General features: G+C 54.7%; 1 protein-coding gene across 3 annotated transcripts in view; it reads left to right on the top strand.

Annotated features, from left to right (window-relative positions):
- NT5M (5',3'-nucleotidase, mitochondrial) overlaps positions 1-12200 on the top strand; it is a 56886-nt gene extending 44686 nt beyond the window's left edge. Inside the window, exons 5-6 of one of the 3 annotated variants that reach the window (XM_027626624.2) lie at positions 124-1044; positions 6284-12200. In XM_027626624.2, the coding sequence (XP_027482425.1) occupies positions 124-266 (143 nt within the window). In that variant the 3' untranslated portion in view covers positions 267-1044; positions 6284-12200. Of the gene's footprint in view, positions 1-30; positions 1045-6283 lie in introns of those variants that run through there. The other 2 variants (XM_027626625.2, XM_027626626.2) reach the window with 2 other exon arrangements.
- Positions 12201-13753: the final 1553 nt, after the last annotated feature.

Raw genomic sequence — 13753 nt, 5'->3', positions numbered from 1 at the left:
ACGTAATCCTGGCCACCTGTGTCGAGACAGGTGCAGTCACCACTTTACCGACGGGGACTGGGAAGCCTGCCTGAGGACGCTCGGGGGCCTCCGGGGACTGAGGCGCTGCTTTCCCGCCCACAGGGGCCGAGCCAAACCCCAGCTGGGAGCACATCCTCTTCACAGCCTGCCACAACCGGCATGTGCAGCTGCAGCCCCCCTGCCGCAGGCTGCACTCGTGGGCGGACGACTGGAAGGCCATTCTGGACAGCAAGCGGCCCCGCTGAGCTGGACTGTGCTCTGGGCTCCCCCGCGGGGCCCCTGACCTCAGGGCTCCCAGCTCAGGGCCCCCCGCCCCGGGGGGGGGTGGGGGTCCCTCTCACATGGCCCGGGCCCACTGCATGTCTCCCCGCTCTCCCCAGCCCTGCCAGGCCTTAAACTGATCTCGGGGCAGGGCTGGCCCAAGGGCCCTGGACAAGACACGTCTGGCCAGGCGGTGCAGGCCGACCTCGGGCCCGGGCCAGGCTGCACGGGGCTACACGGGCTCCAGACCGGAAGGAGCCGAGGGCCAGCAGTCCTGCCCCCATCCCTCAGGGAAGTCCCCCGCCATCGGGTCCGCAGCCCCTCGGCCAGGGTTCCGGCAGTGAGGTGCTGGAGGGGCGAGAGGGCTCCGAGCAGGAGCAGGTGGGACGAGTCCTCACATTCTGGGCCGCAGCCCCTCCCTCCGCTGCCCTCCCGCCCGGGCCCCGCTCCCCTCCCCACCCCCGCCCAGGGGCCCACCGTGGATTCAGCAAACACTCCCCGAGTGCCAGGGCACGCCAGGCTCTGTGCTGGGGGCTCCGCACGCCGCCCGGCCTTGGACCGGCCCAGAGGTTTCGCGCACCCCTGTCCCTGGGGCCCTGCTCACAGGGCCCAGCAGTCAGCAGCCTTGAACATTTGTGGAAGGCCGGCCAAATAAATGCGGTTCACGTGTCACCCGAGGATGTGGCCCCCTCTAGCCCCTGCCCCGAGATCGTCCGGCGTCTGGCCCCTGGGCACCCAGCTGCACACCCAGCTGCGCACCTTGTAAGTACTTGGGGGGCCGCCTGCACTGCTGAGGGCTCTGAGGAGGGCGCGGCCTCACCGCCCACTTCGCCGGGGATGCTGTGTGGGACCAAGGGGGAATGGGCTGAGGGAGGAGCTGGTGGCCATGGTGGTCCCCTGGGTAGGCCGCCCACCACGCTGACTGGTCCCCCCCCTCACGTGCCTCCTTGCCGTGCATGACCCCCCGCCCCGGCCTCCAGCCCCTCCTGCCCTGCCCAGTTCAGAGCACCTCACTCTCTGCTCCTCTCCCATACCATGTTCCTAATGAGAGCCCAGGAGCCGTGTGGGGAAGGGGCAGGGGGAGGTCACCTTCCTTTTGTGCTTTTTGGCTTCTGTTCTCTTCCGCCCACCGGGAAGTGGCAACTTGAACCTACCATCACCTCCCCAGGCTTTCTTGAAGACCTTCGCCCCTCCACTTGCTGTCCTCCCCATCGCCACCCTGCAGAGAAGCCCTAGTTGTCCCATCTCTGGGGGCCTCCTGGGAGGCCCCTGTGACAGGCACACTCGGGCTGCCCCACGGGGTGGCGTCAAGTGGGAGAAAAGGTGAGGGGAAAGTGTCTGAAGCTCGGGCTGGCTGAGCTTCGGGGCTTTGTGGCTCTCAGGCCAGTTTGGTCATCCAGATGAGGAAGGAAGGACTGTCGGCTTGATCAAAGGCGGTCTTCCATGGCGCTGCCCCACCTCAGCGGCTGTAGCCCTCGGGGGGGGGTGGGGGGGGGACTCTGCGGGTCCCATCCTACGAAGAGTGTATTTGGGGTTGCGTCACCTGACCAAGCAGGGCAGCGTCCTGGGGAGTCTTGGCCACCCTAGCCTGTAGCTCTGGGAGGGGTTAGACCCTGGAGGGCTGGCTCCCCAGCTGCTCCCCGGAGACCCTCTGTTGCCACCCACTTGAGGACAAGGCCACTGTCTAAGGGCCAGGAGACCGTGCCACCTGCACAACGTAGTTTCTTCCTGGGCCTGTCTTGTGGCCTCCACCCCCCAGTCGCCAGCAGAGGCCTGCCCACCGAGCCTTCACGCCCTCTCCTGAGAGCCCCCCCTGCTTGGTGGTCATGCGGAGACCCCCTGAGATCCCATTGCCCGGGATGGGCAGGGCATCGCAGCCTCTGGCTTGGTGAGAACCACACTCTCCCCGGATCTGACCTTCTGGCTGGGAGGGGGACCCACAGAGCACCTGCTGCTCGTGGGGCTGGTGCTAGCTCAAGGCTGCAGCAGTGAACCAGACCCAGCCAGCCTGGTGCCCTCAAAACAAAAAAGCCACTTAGTTCATTTCTGTCTTGGGGCCTCATTCTGCTGAGGACAGAAACTTAATCCCATCAGGCTTTTCTTGGCGACATCTGGTTCCTCCCCAGGGGGTGTCCCAAGCGTAGGGTGTGAGGCATGCTGGGATGTGTGGTGGGGACTCGGGGGGTGTGGATGTGGGGACGCTTTATTTCGTGTAGTGATGGCAGTGGTGAAGGGAATCCCCTCCTCATCCTCATGCTGGGGTCACTGGACCCATGGATGCTGGCGCCGCTGGCCTAGCCTGTCCCCCGAGGTCAGCTTTAGAGCCCCACATCTGGGGGACAGGCCACCTCCATCAGAGGGAGACAGTTGCTCCCGCCTGGGCCCTGCTGGGGGCAGTGAGACCCCTTTGCCTGCTCACCTCCTGCAGCCTTTTCTTCCCTGGCCAGAGGGGTAGGGCGGGAGGCCAGGGCACAGAGCCCCCTCTCGGGGACTCCCTCCCTCACATCTGCCAGCTGTCTGCTCCCAGCCCGTGGCAGGGTCTCATTCTAGATCTGCTCCTCACGGAGCTCTGGCAAGGGTGCTGCGCTCCGAGTCTCCCCAAACCTTTCCTTTTCAACTGATGGCCACCAGGACTTTTAAAGGCCAGTTTAAAAAAATTCCAAAGCTACAAACCGCTGAATTCATTCTTTGCTCATCGAAGCTCACTCACCCTGAGGTAGCCACTCACCACTTCAGCTGCCTGATTCGTTTAAAGGAGAAAAAATAATTGCGGGGCAAGGATGCTTTAGTCAGTGCTTGGGAATGTGGCCCCCGCAGACAGGCCATCCAGAACTCACTGTAATTATACCCAGCGCTCCAGGAGAGGTCTGGGGGCTGCAGGGGTGGGGGGCAAGTGGAGTGGGGCCATGGGCTGCCTGAGGTCCCGGAGAGGCCCCTTCCAGCAGGGGGCATCACCCGAGGGTTGGGTAGAAGAGGGTAGAGCCCTCTTGGCTGAGGGAAGGCGGTGCAGAGGCCCTGGGGCTGGAGGGTGTTGCCGAGGAGCAGAAGCAAGTGTAGGAGGGAGGAAGCCATAGAACTGGAAGCCAGAGAAGAGAAAGGGGAGGTGGGAGATAGAACCTGGGCAGGTAACCAGCATGGACGGCTGCCCACCCCATGGCACTCACTCTGCCGTGGGGCCCGTCACCACCTCTTTGTGCCGGGGGCGGGGGGGGGGGCACCCGCAACAGCTGATGACAGAGGCCAGGACTGCGCGGCTTTATGCTTTTGTTCTTGTCAAATGGGATACACACAATTAGAATGAAGGTGACTTTCTTCAAAGCCTGAGAGGCATATGTTTTGCTTTAGAACCATTGAATGGACTGCAGTGAAGGAAGTCTGCCCTCCCAGTAGGAAAGCCAGCTTGTCCTGCCCTGAGATGAGGTGGCCCTGGTCAGAAGTGGAGAGTTACCCCTTTGAAAACATTGGAAATGTTCTGGGTCCTAGGGTCAGAGCCCCTGGAAGGAGCGACGGCCTCCAGGTCAGCCAGGGGTTTTAGGCAGAAAGACTCAGTGTAGTTTCTTCAGTCTTCTGGGTCATGGTGTCCCCACTGGGACCCATTCCAAAATCATAACCTTAGCAGTGATCATTTCCTTAGCACTTATAGTGTTCCAGAGGCTGATGAGCATGTTCTATGGCCTCATAACCACCCTCTTGCGGTCACTCCCACTTAACTGACGGGGCTGTGGTCTCAGCAGAGTCAGGGGTCCCGACTGAGGCCATGCTGGGTCAGTGGTGCCAGCAGGATTGTAACCCAGGCAACTGTGTGCTCTGGGGCTTGTGACCTCTACATGACACTGTCCTCTGATCTGGACTGCCCTAAGTGCTCAGGTGTCCGTGGTGAAAGCTGAGTCAGTGCTCAAGGGATGGGCCTCCATCTGAAGGTGAGTATTCAGGCACTTAGCCTGCAGCAGACCCGAGGGCAGGTGGGAAAGGTTCAGGCCAGACCTGTGCATTGCTTAGAAGTCAGGAGAGTTGGCTGAGTTGGCCCTCAGTCACAAGCCCGAGGAAGGGGGTATGGGGAGGGTGGGAAGAGAAAGAGGTGGAAGAGAAGGGGGGGCAGGGTTGAGGGGGAAGCTCACTGACTCCCCTGCAGGCCAGGCAGAAGGACGAATATAACAGAGCATGCATGACACTTGGTACGTGACCTGTGGCCCCTGATTTGCCAGTGGTCCTCCCCTGCATTCCTGCCATTCAGGCAAAGCCAGGAGTCCCACTGCCCCACAGAGAGGCAGGCACGTGTTGTCCAGAACAGGAAGCCCATGGGGTGAGCAAGAAGGAGGAAATGGCCTGGGTCAGTACTCACTAGAGAGAAAGTGGCCTGCTGGTACTGGGATGAGTGACCACAGCTGGAGCGAGGATGAGCAGGAAGGGTCCTGGGAAGGGACCCCCCCACCCTCTCGCAAGTGTGTGCATCAGGGGTGTGAGAGGGATGTTAGAAATTCCAGCAACCAACCCACCTGGCTGGGGAGGCCAGTTTCACAGGCAGGGGAGCCGCTGAGCAGGTGAGGCCAAGGTGGCCCCCAAGATCCCGGCTCTCCCTCTGGCCCAGAAGGGAATGAACTTGGGGTCCCTCCATGTCTGTGCAGAGGATGCAGATGGAGGAGGACCCTGGCTGGGAGCCCATTAGTTGGGCGCCAAGGAGAGGCCAGGTGGCCCTGGGGCTGAGGGCTGTAGGGGGACCACCCAACCTGGCTGGGCCGACAGCAGACCCTCATTACCCCTGAAGCAGGGACTCGGTAGTGCAAGCAGGTAGGGTGAGGCTCACGGCCTAAAGCCAGGAGACATGAGACCTGACCTGTGCCCCAAGCAGAAGCCAGCTCCTGGATCCAGATGTCCTCTTGGCCGGGACAGAAATGAGGGAGACCCTCTGAAGAGCAAGAGGGGATCTCAGCCCCTCCGGGGAGCGAGGATTTAGAGTTGAATGCTTCGGGGGGAAACAGCCTGAGAGACCAAAGAAGACCATTTTAGGTGGAAAGAGGCTGAGTTAGTTTTAGTTGGCAACTAAAAAAAATCGTTAGCAGTCATAGTTAATATCAAGCATGTATCTGCTTGGTATTATCTATAGAGTTTTGCTTACGTGTATTTGGTTTCTCCCACAACCTGCCCAGGAAGCAAGGCTCAGAGAAGTTAATTGACAAGCCCTGGGCCACCCAGTGGGCAGAGATGGGCTCTGAAGTCAGCTCCCAGAGCCTGCAGGGAAGAGCCAGAGGGCAGCCTGGCAGTGGGAGGGCCTGGGAACAGGGAGTCTGGGACTGGGTTTGCCACCAGCTTGCTGTGGGACCTCTCTGCAAAGCCACTTCTCTCTCAGCCTGTTCCAGAGCTGGTCAGCTTCCATGGTGGCATAAGAAAGGGTTGGAGGAAATAAGGACGTTTATTCCTCCCTAGAGAAAACGGACTTGCTCTGTGAAACAAGTTAGTGAAATCGGTGGTGGGGACCCTCCCCCCCCACCGGGGTCCGAGCTGTCAGCTCTGGAGGCTCTGATGGGAACCAGGGGCACTTATCCTGGCTTGGCCACCAGGTGGCAGCACAGCCCACTCTTGAAATTGTGTTTGGGGGGGCAGGGGGAGGTTGGGGACAGTAGTGATTCCCACACAGGCAATTGCTGGGAAAGAAGAAGGAAGGGCCAAATTCCCTAAGCTCCGTGCTGGCCCTCCTGGACCAGCTCTTCTTGCCTCTTCCTCCTGGGCTGTTGTGGACGGGGGGGGGGGGGGGGGCCTGGGTGTCAGGCCGAGGACCCTTGTCCAGCCTGCCTGGTGGGCAGGATGCCCTGTCTCCAGCCACAAACCTCAAACACCAGCCACCTTCAGGGACTTCAGGGGGCCTGAAGAGAAAAGGCATCCTGCTTCCGAGTCAGGAGCTTGTGCAGGTCCCACGCCAGCTTTGGCTCCCTGAGGGTAAGGGGGAGACTCCTCAGCACTCCAGGAAGGCCCTCCCTGACCTGGCCCTGCCCGTGTCTCTCAGATACCCTGGACCTCTGCGGCCGCTGGAATGCATCTTACCCATGTCTTCACACGTGCTGTTTGCTGCCCTTTGCCAGAGGGTTTCTCTGCCAACCCCGACCTCCGACCTCCTGGTGGGGAGGCAGGCTGCCGTCCCTCCCAGCCCTGCGCCATCTGCAGGAAGGAAGGGCTGGTTCGAGTTAGTGACTGCGGTTGCAGGGGTGTGTGTGTGAGAGAGAGCGCGAGAGAGGAGTGCGGGCGGGGGGCAGAGGGAGAGGGAGAGAGAATTTTAAGCAGGCCCCACGCTCACTGTGGAACCCAAAGCAGAGCTCAATCTCACGACCCTGAGATCATGACCTGAGCCGAAATCAAGAGACAGATGCTTAACTGACTGAGCTGCCCAGGCCTGGGGGCCAGGCCTCGGAGATGAACACATCCGCACAAGTCCCAGAGTGGCAGCCCTCCAAAGATAACGTTGGGGCTGTGACGAAATGACTCTTATGGATAGAAACGCATAGAAATAGGAACCAAATCACCTGTCCAGTGAACACCTCAGCCCTGTTGGCAATTCGGATAAAATTTTTAAAATCCTGGGTTAGATTCCACAAAGCTGGTTCAGAAGCATAGGCTGGGGCAGGGGACAGAAATCAGGGTACTTAAAACTTAGAGGTCAGGGGAGAAGTGGGGCTTAGGAGGTGCAGCCTGTGATGTTAACGGTGTTCTCCCAGATTCTGCAGCATCCTCCCTGGCTGGGATCCTCTTTTGTGCACAGACCGGTGATGCAGGCTGGAGCGCGGGATCTGCAGTTCACACCATGGCCACAGGATGGGGCCAGAGGACCAGCTCTGGCTGCTCCGTGCCTCTCTGGGGTCCCCAGAGCGTAGTCGGCCTCCTGGACCAGACCTGACCCGTATTCTGGTCCTCTCTTGGTGTTCCCAGCCACCAGCATCTCTCTCTCTTTTTTTTTTTTAAGATTTTATTTATTTATTTGAGAGAGAGAATGAGAGAGAGAGAGCACGAGAGGGAAGAGGGTCAGAGGGAGAAGCAGACTCCCTGAGGAGCAGAGAGCCCGATGCGGGACTCGATCCCGGGACTCCAGGATCATGACCCGAGCCGGAGGCAGTCGCCCAACCGACTGAGCCACCCAGGTGCATCTCTTTCTGATACCCCTGTATGCTCTGGAAACCCGTGTGGGCTGAGCCTGGGCTGTGCACAGAGGGGACCTCAGCTACTGATTCCTGAGTAGATGGATGAATGGCATCAGCTCTAACCCTCACCTAAGGAAGCAGTTCAGGCTCCAGGGAGAGAGCAGGTGGGAGACTGTAGTCCTGGGCGGGCCTGGCTAGGGGAGAATGCAGGCGCTGAGAGACCTTATGGGTCCCCTGTTCTCATGGAGATGGCACTGTTGTGGGGTCCCATCCAAGCTTGCTGCCTTCCCTCCTTCACAAGGCACCCCACACAAACCAGAGGCACAAGCTGGAGTCCTGAGGCATGGGCTATTGGCTAACAACATTTTTTCAGGAGAACTTTTACACCCTCCCACTCAAGTGCCCCCAGTCCGGCCGGGGACAGCTGGTGGCTGTTCTGGTTGGGCAGTGCCGAGCGGAGCTTCGGGATGAATGTGCTCACTCCTGTGTGCGCTGGAGGATTTGTCTCCACTCGCTCCATGACCCAGGCCTGTCCACACGCTTGAGTTATCTCCCGGCCTCTGGTGGCAGTTGAGCCTGTGGCCTCTGACTGGAAACAAGGCTTACCATTGTTTGCTCAACATTCCCACTCCTGGCCCTTTCCTGTTCTCCTATCCTGCCCCACCCCCACAGCCTGCAACCCCCCCCCTTTCCTCTCCACTCAGTTCACCCCTGCTTGCCTCTGCCACCCCTCAGAAAGTTCTTGCAGACTGCCCTAGCCCCCTGGGACATCTCCCTCTTCTGACCTCCTCAGCACTAACTGCCTGAACCACTAGCTTCAAACTTCTAGGGAGGCGTTTCCTGTGTAGTGGATGAAAGAGGAGGAAGAGGGAAAGGATCCAACATTTCTGGAGTGTACTCCAGACACTTTATCACGTCATTAATCTTCCCACACAACTATGAAGTCAGACCAGGATAATCTGGTTTTAAGTTTGTGAAAACTGCAGCTGAGAAAGTGGAGCCTGGGTTCCACCCAACTCCGAAGGCCCTGCCTTTCCCGCCATCCAGAGCTGCTGCTCTGAGTGGAAAGGAAAACACCCCCAGGCACACACAAGTGGAGGGGGTCAAGTGGCTGCTGACTCACACTGAAGCCTCCCCACATGGTCCCAAATCCCAACAACATGACAAACAGGAATGGTGCCACTGGTGAACCAGAAACTGCCTAACACCTTAAAGGTGGAAGGCAACTGGGGCTGATGGAAGGAGGGAGCCATGGGAGAGGGGTGGCCAGAGGCCCTGGAGGGGGGATCTGGGGACTCAAGAGGGCCTTGGGCTCCTGGCAGAATAACTAACTGTTTAGGGAGCCACCAGGTGAGTTGAACCCTCTTCCCTACCACCCACATGCATGTCACACACACACACACACACACACACACACACACACACACACACACACCTGGGCCAAGCAGAGAACTCTGGTATCTGTGTTTTGGGGAACTGGGGAGAAGCAAGTGTGGGTGCTATAGCTGAAGAGATAGGCAGTGTCCCAGAAAGCTGGTAACACCCAGGGAGAATGGAGACCCCCAAGCACAGAACATTAGGGATTGCATAGTGATACATTCTCTTCCCCCCCCCCCCCCCCCCCCCCGAATGAGGGAAGGCAGGCTGTGGGAAATCGATTTGGTGTCTTCAGCTAGAGTGAAACTCAGATACAAGGATGAGCCCATGAATGATGGCATCAAAGTCCTAAACAAGAGAATTGATACCCAAGGAAAGGGAGTTATGTAGCCAGAACAATAATTTAGAACAGGTGTGGTCAGTATCCTTAGATGTAGTAGAATATTGGACCCTCCAAAAGATCAAAGAATTTGGAAAATTAAAATCTAGTCATGGAAAAAAAAAAACCAATAATAGGCTGAATAGCAGAATGGACATAGCTGAATAGCCAATAGTGGGTTGGAAGATTAAGTTGAGGACTCCTAGAATGCACCACTAAAAGGACAAGGAGATCCAAAGAACGAAATTTTGTTTCCTAGTCCAAAAGGAGACAAGAATGTGGGGGAGAAATTGTCCAGGGTTGAGGTTGACAGTGTCCCAGAACTCTGACTAAAATAGGTCATCAGGGCGCCTGGGTGACTCAGTTAAGCATCTGCCTTCAGCTCAGGTCATGATCCTAGGGTCCTGGGATCAAGTCCCGCATCCCTGCATCGGGCTCCCTGCTCAGTGGAGTCTGCTTCTCCCTCTCCCTCTCCCCCTGCTTGTGCTCTCTCTCTCTGTCAAATAAATAAATTAAATTTAGAAAAAAAAAAAAAAAGGTCACCAGTGCCAGGCAGGATGAATGAAAGAGATTCACTACTGGACAGAGTATTGAAATTTTAGAACACTGGGGATAATAAATTCTAAATATTTCCGGACAAAAACCAGGCTACCCGCAAATGACATAATACTAGAAACAAGAAGAAAGTGATTATCTTCAAAATCTAAGGGAAAATAATTTCAAACTCAGAATTCTATACCCAGCTAAATGTAAGAAAACCACATCCTGAAGACATGTGATTTCTTAGAATGTTTAGCATTGAAAAAAACTCCCTTTTAAAAATAATACTAATTGATGTGCTCTAGCAAGAAGAAAAATTAATCCAAGAAATGAAATACAAGAAACAATGCTTAGCCAAGAACCAATAAAATTTATTAAATTTAAGTAAGTGTTGATTGTGTAAGAATTAATTACAATCTGGAGCTAAGATCACAGATATTATCAACAGAGGAAAAAACAAAACAACATAAGAAATAGAAAACATAAGTAATATCAGGAATAAGTTCAAACATTTTAAAAATGGCAATAAATGTGAATGGGTTAAAATTTAAAGAAAAATCTTCACAGATAAAAAATACAATCCTGCCTTCAAGAGACACATATAAATGGTAACGACTCAGGAAGGGTGTACATAGGAGAATAGAAAGAGACATACTACATGAGTCCTAACAAAGGAATATTGGTGAGTGTACATCAATATCAGACGAGACAGAATCCAAAGAAGAACATTAAAAGGGGACAAAGTTGGACTCATGTTGCTAAAAGAGACAATCTACCAGCAAAATAAAAGTTATGAAATTGTATGCCCCTAACAAAATTGCTTCAAAATGTTTACAACAAAGACTGATAGAACTATAAAGAGAAAGGGGCAATTTCACAATTAGAGCAGGAAAGTTGAATATATTTTTTCTCAGAAACTGACAGATCAAAGAGGCAGAAATAAGGAACACATATATGTGTGTATAAATATGTATTTTATACATATATTTATATATACAGTTCAAAAAAGAAATTACACTATTTTCAAATATACAGGGACTGGGCATGAAATTGAAGTCTCGAAAAAGAAAATATAAAGCAAATTATTTTGTAGACAATATGATCATCTCCTTAGAAAAGGGAGAAAGAGCCAATGGCAGAGTTGTGGGATTGTAAGACCACATGCAAGAACCGTTGCTTCCCTGGCAGTGGGAATGGGAAAGAGCAAGACAATTATGAGAGATGACATTTGGAAGGCGGGGCAAGGGGCAGGGAGAGCAAGGACAAGATGATAATGGGAGGCCTCTCCTGGCTGAGGAGGTGAGAGCTGGGAGGGATTGTCTCCCAAGTGTAGGGAAGGCGCAGAGCAGATGAGTCTGGGCTTGCCAATGGTTAGTGAGTGCCATGCGTCTCCAAGTGGTGTGTATGAATGATCTAATCCTTGAGGTGGGTGCTATGAATGCACCCATTTTGCAGATGGAAAACCCAGGATGTACATAGGGATAGTGAATCATAGCAGGGTTGGGGTTTGGACTTGGGTCCATCTGATGCCAACACTGCTCTCAATCTTTAAACCATATGAAGAACATAAATCACCATAAACAGGTGCTCTTAACCCTGCTCTGTGTACCCTTCTAGGGAGAGAGTCTGTTGGTTTTATCTGACTTTAAGGAAGTCTATGATCCAGGAAATTTTAAGAATCCCTGACTCCCATATTGGGCTACTTTCCCGAATTAGAAAGGGGGGACTCTGAGAGCCTGGCAGTGGGGAGGGTGCTGGCCTCAGAGCTTCTGGGGCCACCGGAAACCTGGGCAAGAGGTCCTGGGATAGACTGTGCTGGCCATTCTGATGCTCCCACAAGTCAGGACCGGACACGTGGTTCCATCTAGGCTCTCAGAGAAAGGAGAGACAGACTATCTGAGAACACCTCTCTAGTCCAACCCTGCCATCACAGATAGGGCCTCTGAGGCCCAGAGAGGTTGCCCCGGTCACCCATGGCCCTACAGCTGGTTGGTGGCTGATGGTTGCAGCCAGGGAGTGGTCAACACCCTCCCATCTCAAGGTCCTGAACTCGATGGTCCAGCCTCTCCTCCCATGGTGTGATGTCCAGGAATGAAGGAAGAGCCCAGTTCTCCAGGAAACCTGTGAGGCAGCAAAGGGACCAGAAGAAGACATCAGCCTGTGGCCAAATGGGTTGACTTTTTAAAATTGTGGTAAAATACATATAACATAAAATTTGTCATTTTAACCATTAAAAAATGCACAATTCAGTAGCATTAAGTACATTTGCCATGCTGCCGCGACCAGCACCACCATCTAGTTCCAGAACTTTCTCATCACCCCAAACCCATTTGCTGTCACTCTTCATGCTCCCCTCCCTCAGCCCCTGGAAACTACCAGTCTACTTTCCATCTGTGCATTCGTCTATTCTGGAGATTTCATGTGAACAGAATCCAACAGTGGCCTTCTGTGTCCAGCTTCTTTCACTTAGCATATTTCCAAGGTTCATCCATGCTATAACAAGCATCAGGACTTCATTCTGTTTTATGACCTAATAATATTCCATTGTGTGGATAGATTACATTTTAATGTTTACCATTCGTCTGTTGAAGGACATCTGGATTGTTTCCATCTTTTGGTGTTGTGACTAGTGCTGTTATGAACACTGATGTACAAGGTTTTGTTTGAACACCTGCTCTCAGTTCTTTTGGGTGTATACTTGGGAGCAAAATTCCTGAGTCATATGGTAATTCTATGCTTAACTTGTCGAGGAACCACCAAACTGAAGTCCACAACAGACTGGATTTTTCCTGGCCCCTCCTCTCTACGTTCAGCACCCCATTCCTGGACAGCTCCCTGCCCCCCACCCCCAGCAGCTGCATCTGCTTTCCTGGGTTCCAGACCCACTCCCCCAGGGCCTGCATGACCCCTCGGACCTCCCAATGCATTTTCTTTCTCAAGTCTGCTCCAGCTGTGCTTGCCTCTTTTCTTTGACATTCAGTGTCCCTGCAGCATGGGTCCCAACAGGTGACAAGCCCCCGCCTCAGGCTGGCACCTGGACCACAGGTCACGAGGGTAAGGATGGTACACCTACTGTGTGCTGCTGGTCTAACTATGCATATTGTCCCACTTCATCCTCGTAGCAAGGCCTGAGACAGGTACTAGTATTGTCCCCATTTGTGGATGTGGAAACCAAGGCTCAGAGAGGTTCAGCCACTTGCCCAGGACCACACAGCTAGTAAAGGGGCGGAGTATAGGCTTGAAACAGTTAGTCTGTCTCCTCAGGGGTTAAGACAGATCGCTGGGCTCCTGGGAACAACAGAAAACCCCTCTGACTTTCAAAAAAGACGGTCAGAGATTAGGACCTGGGCTCCAGAACAGACAGATGTAGGAGAGATGGTGGCTCTTGAGAGAAGTGCCTCTCTCAGGGGGGTAAGGTCAGAATGAGGGTCCTCTCAGGGCTGGCTGTCATCAGATCCCATATTTCCTGGCTACTGTGGCCCTTAAGGGCCTGCTGAGCCTGGGGGAGTTGACAGATAGCTGAGAGATTATGATCTTGCTCCAGTGTGACTGGAACACATGCAATTTCTTGGTGAGATGGTTTGTGTCCCCATTGGCAGGCTGCGAGTGAAGGGGTACACCCCAACAGTGAGTATAATCCTCAGCCCCATCAAGGACCCAGGCAGCACACAGAGGCGGGGGAGGGTGCCCACATGCCCACGTGTCAATGTGCTGGAGCCTGAACATAACACAAACACCCGGCTGGTGGCCATTCCACAAGCCCTTCCTCCAGATGAAGAACCAGCCTCCAGGGGCAGTGACTGGCCTCTTGGTGGGCCTCCTTCTCCTCCTCTTTGGCAGGAAGGCTGGGCGTTCATCTGTGGCTGCATTAGACTTGAGTCAGGCCTCATGCTGTCTTCTCAGCGTGGGCTCTGGCTCAGGTTCCAGCTGATCCCTGAGGGCGGAAGGCAAAAAGGAGGTCTGCAGCATGCTGGGCCCTGTCCTAGGTGCAGGATCGTGCTGGGGAAGGCAGACCCCATCCCTGCCTTCCTGAGCATAGGCCACACAA

This window comes from Zalophus californianus, chromosome 16 (genome assembly GCF_009762305.2).
Source record: "Zalophus californianus isolate mZalCal1 chromosome 16, mZalCal1.pri.v2, whole genome shotgun sequence".
Taxonomy (NCBI): domain Eukaryota; kingdom Metazoa; phylum Chordata; class Mammalia; order Carnivora; family Otariidae; genus Zalophus; species Zalophus californianus.
Note: the sequence above shows the minus strand (reverse complement) of the source record. Positions and strands in the feature narration are given on the sequence as shown.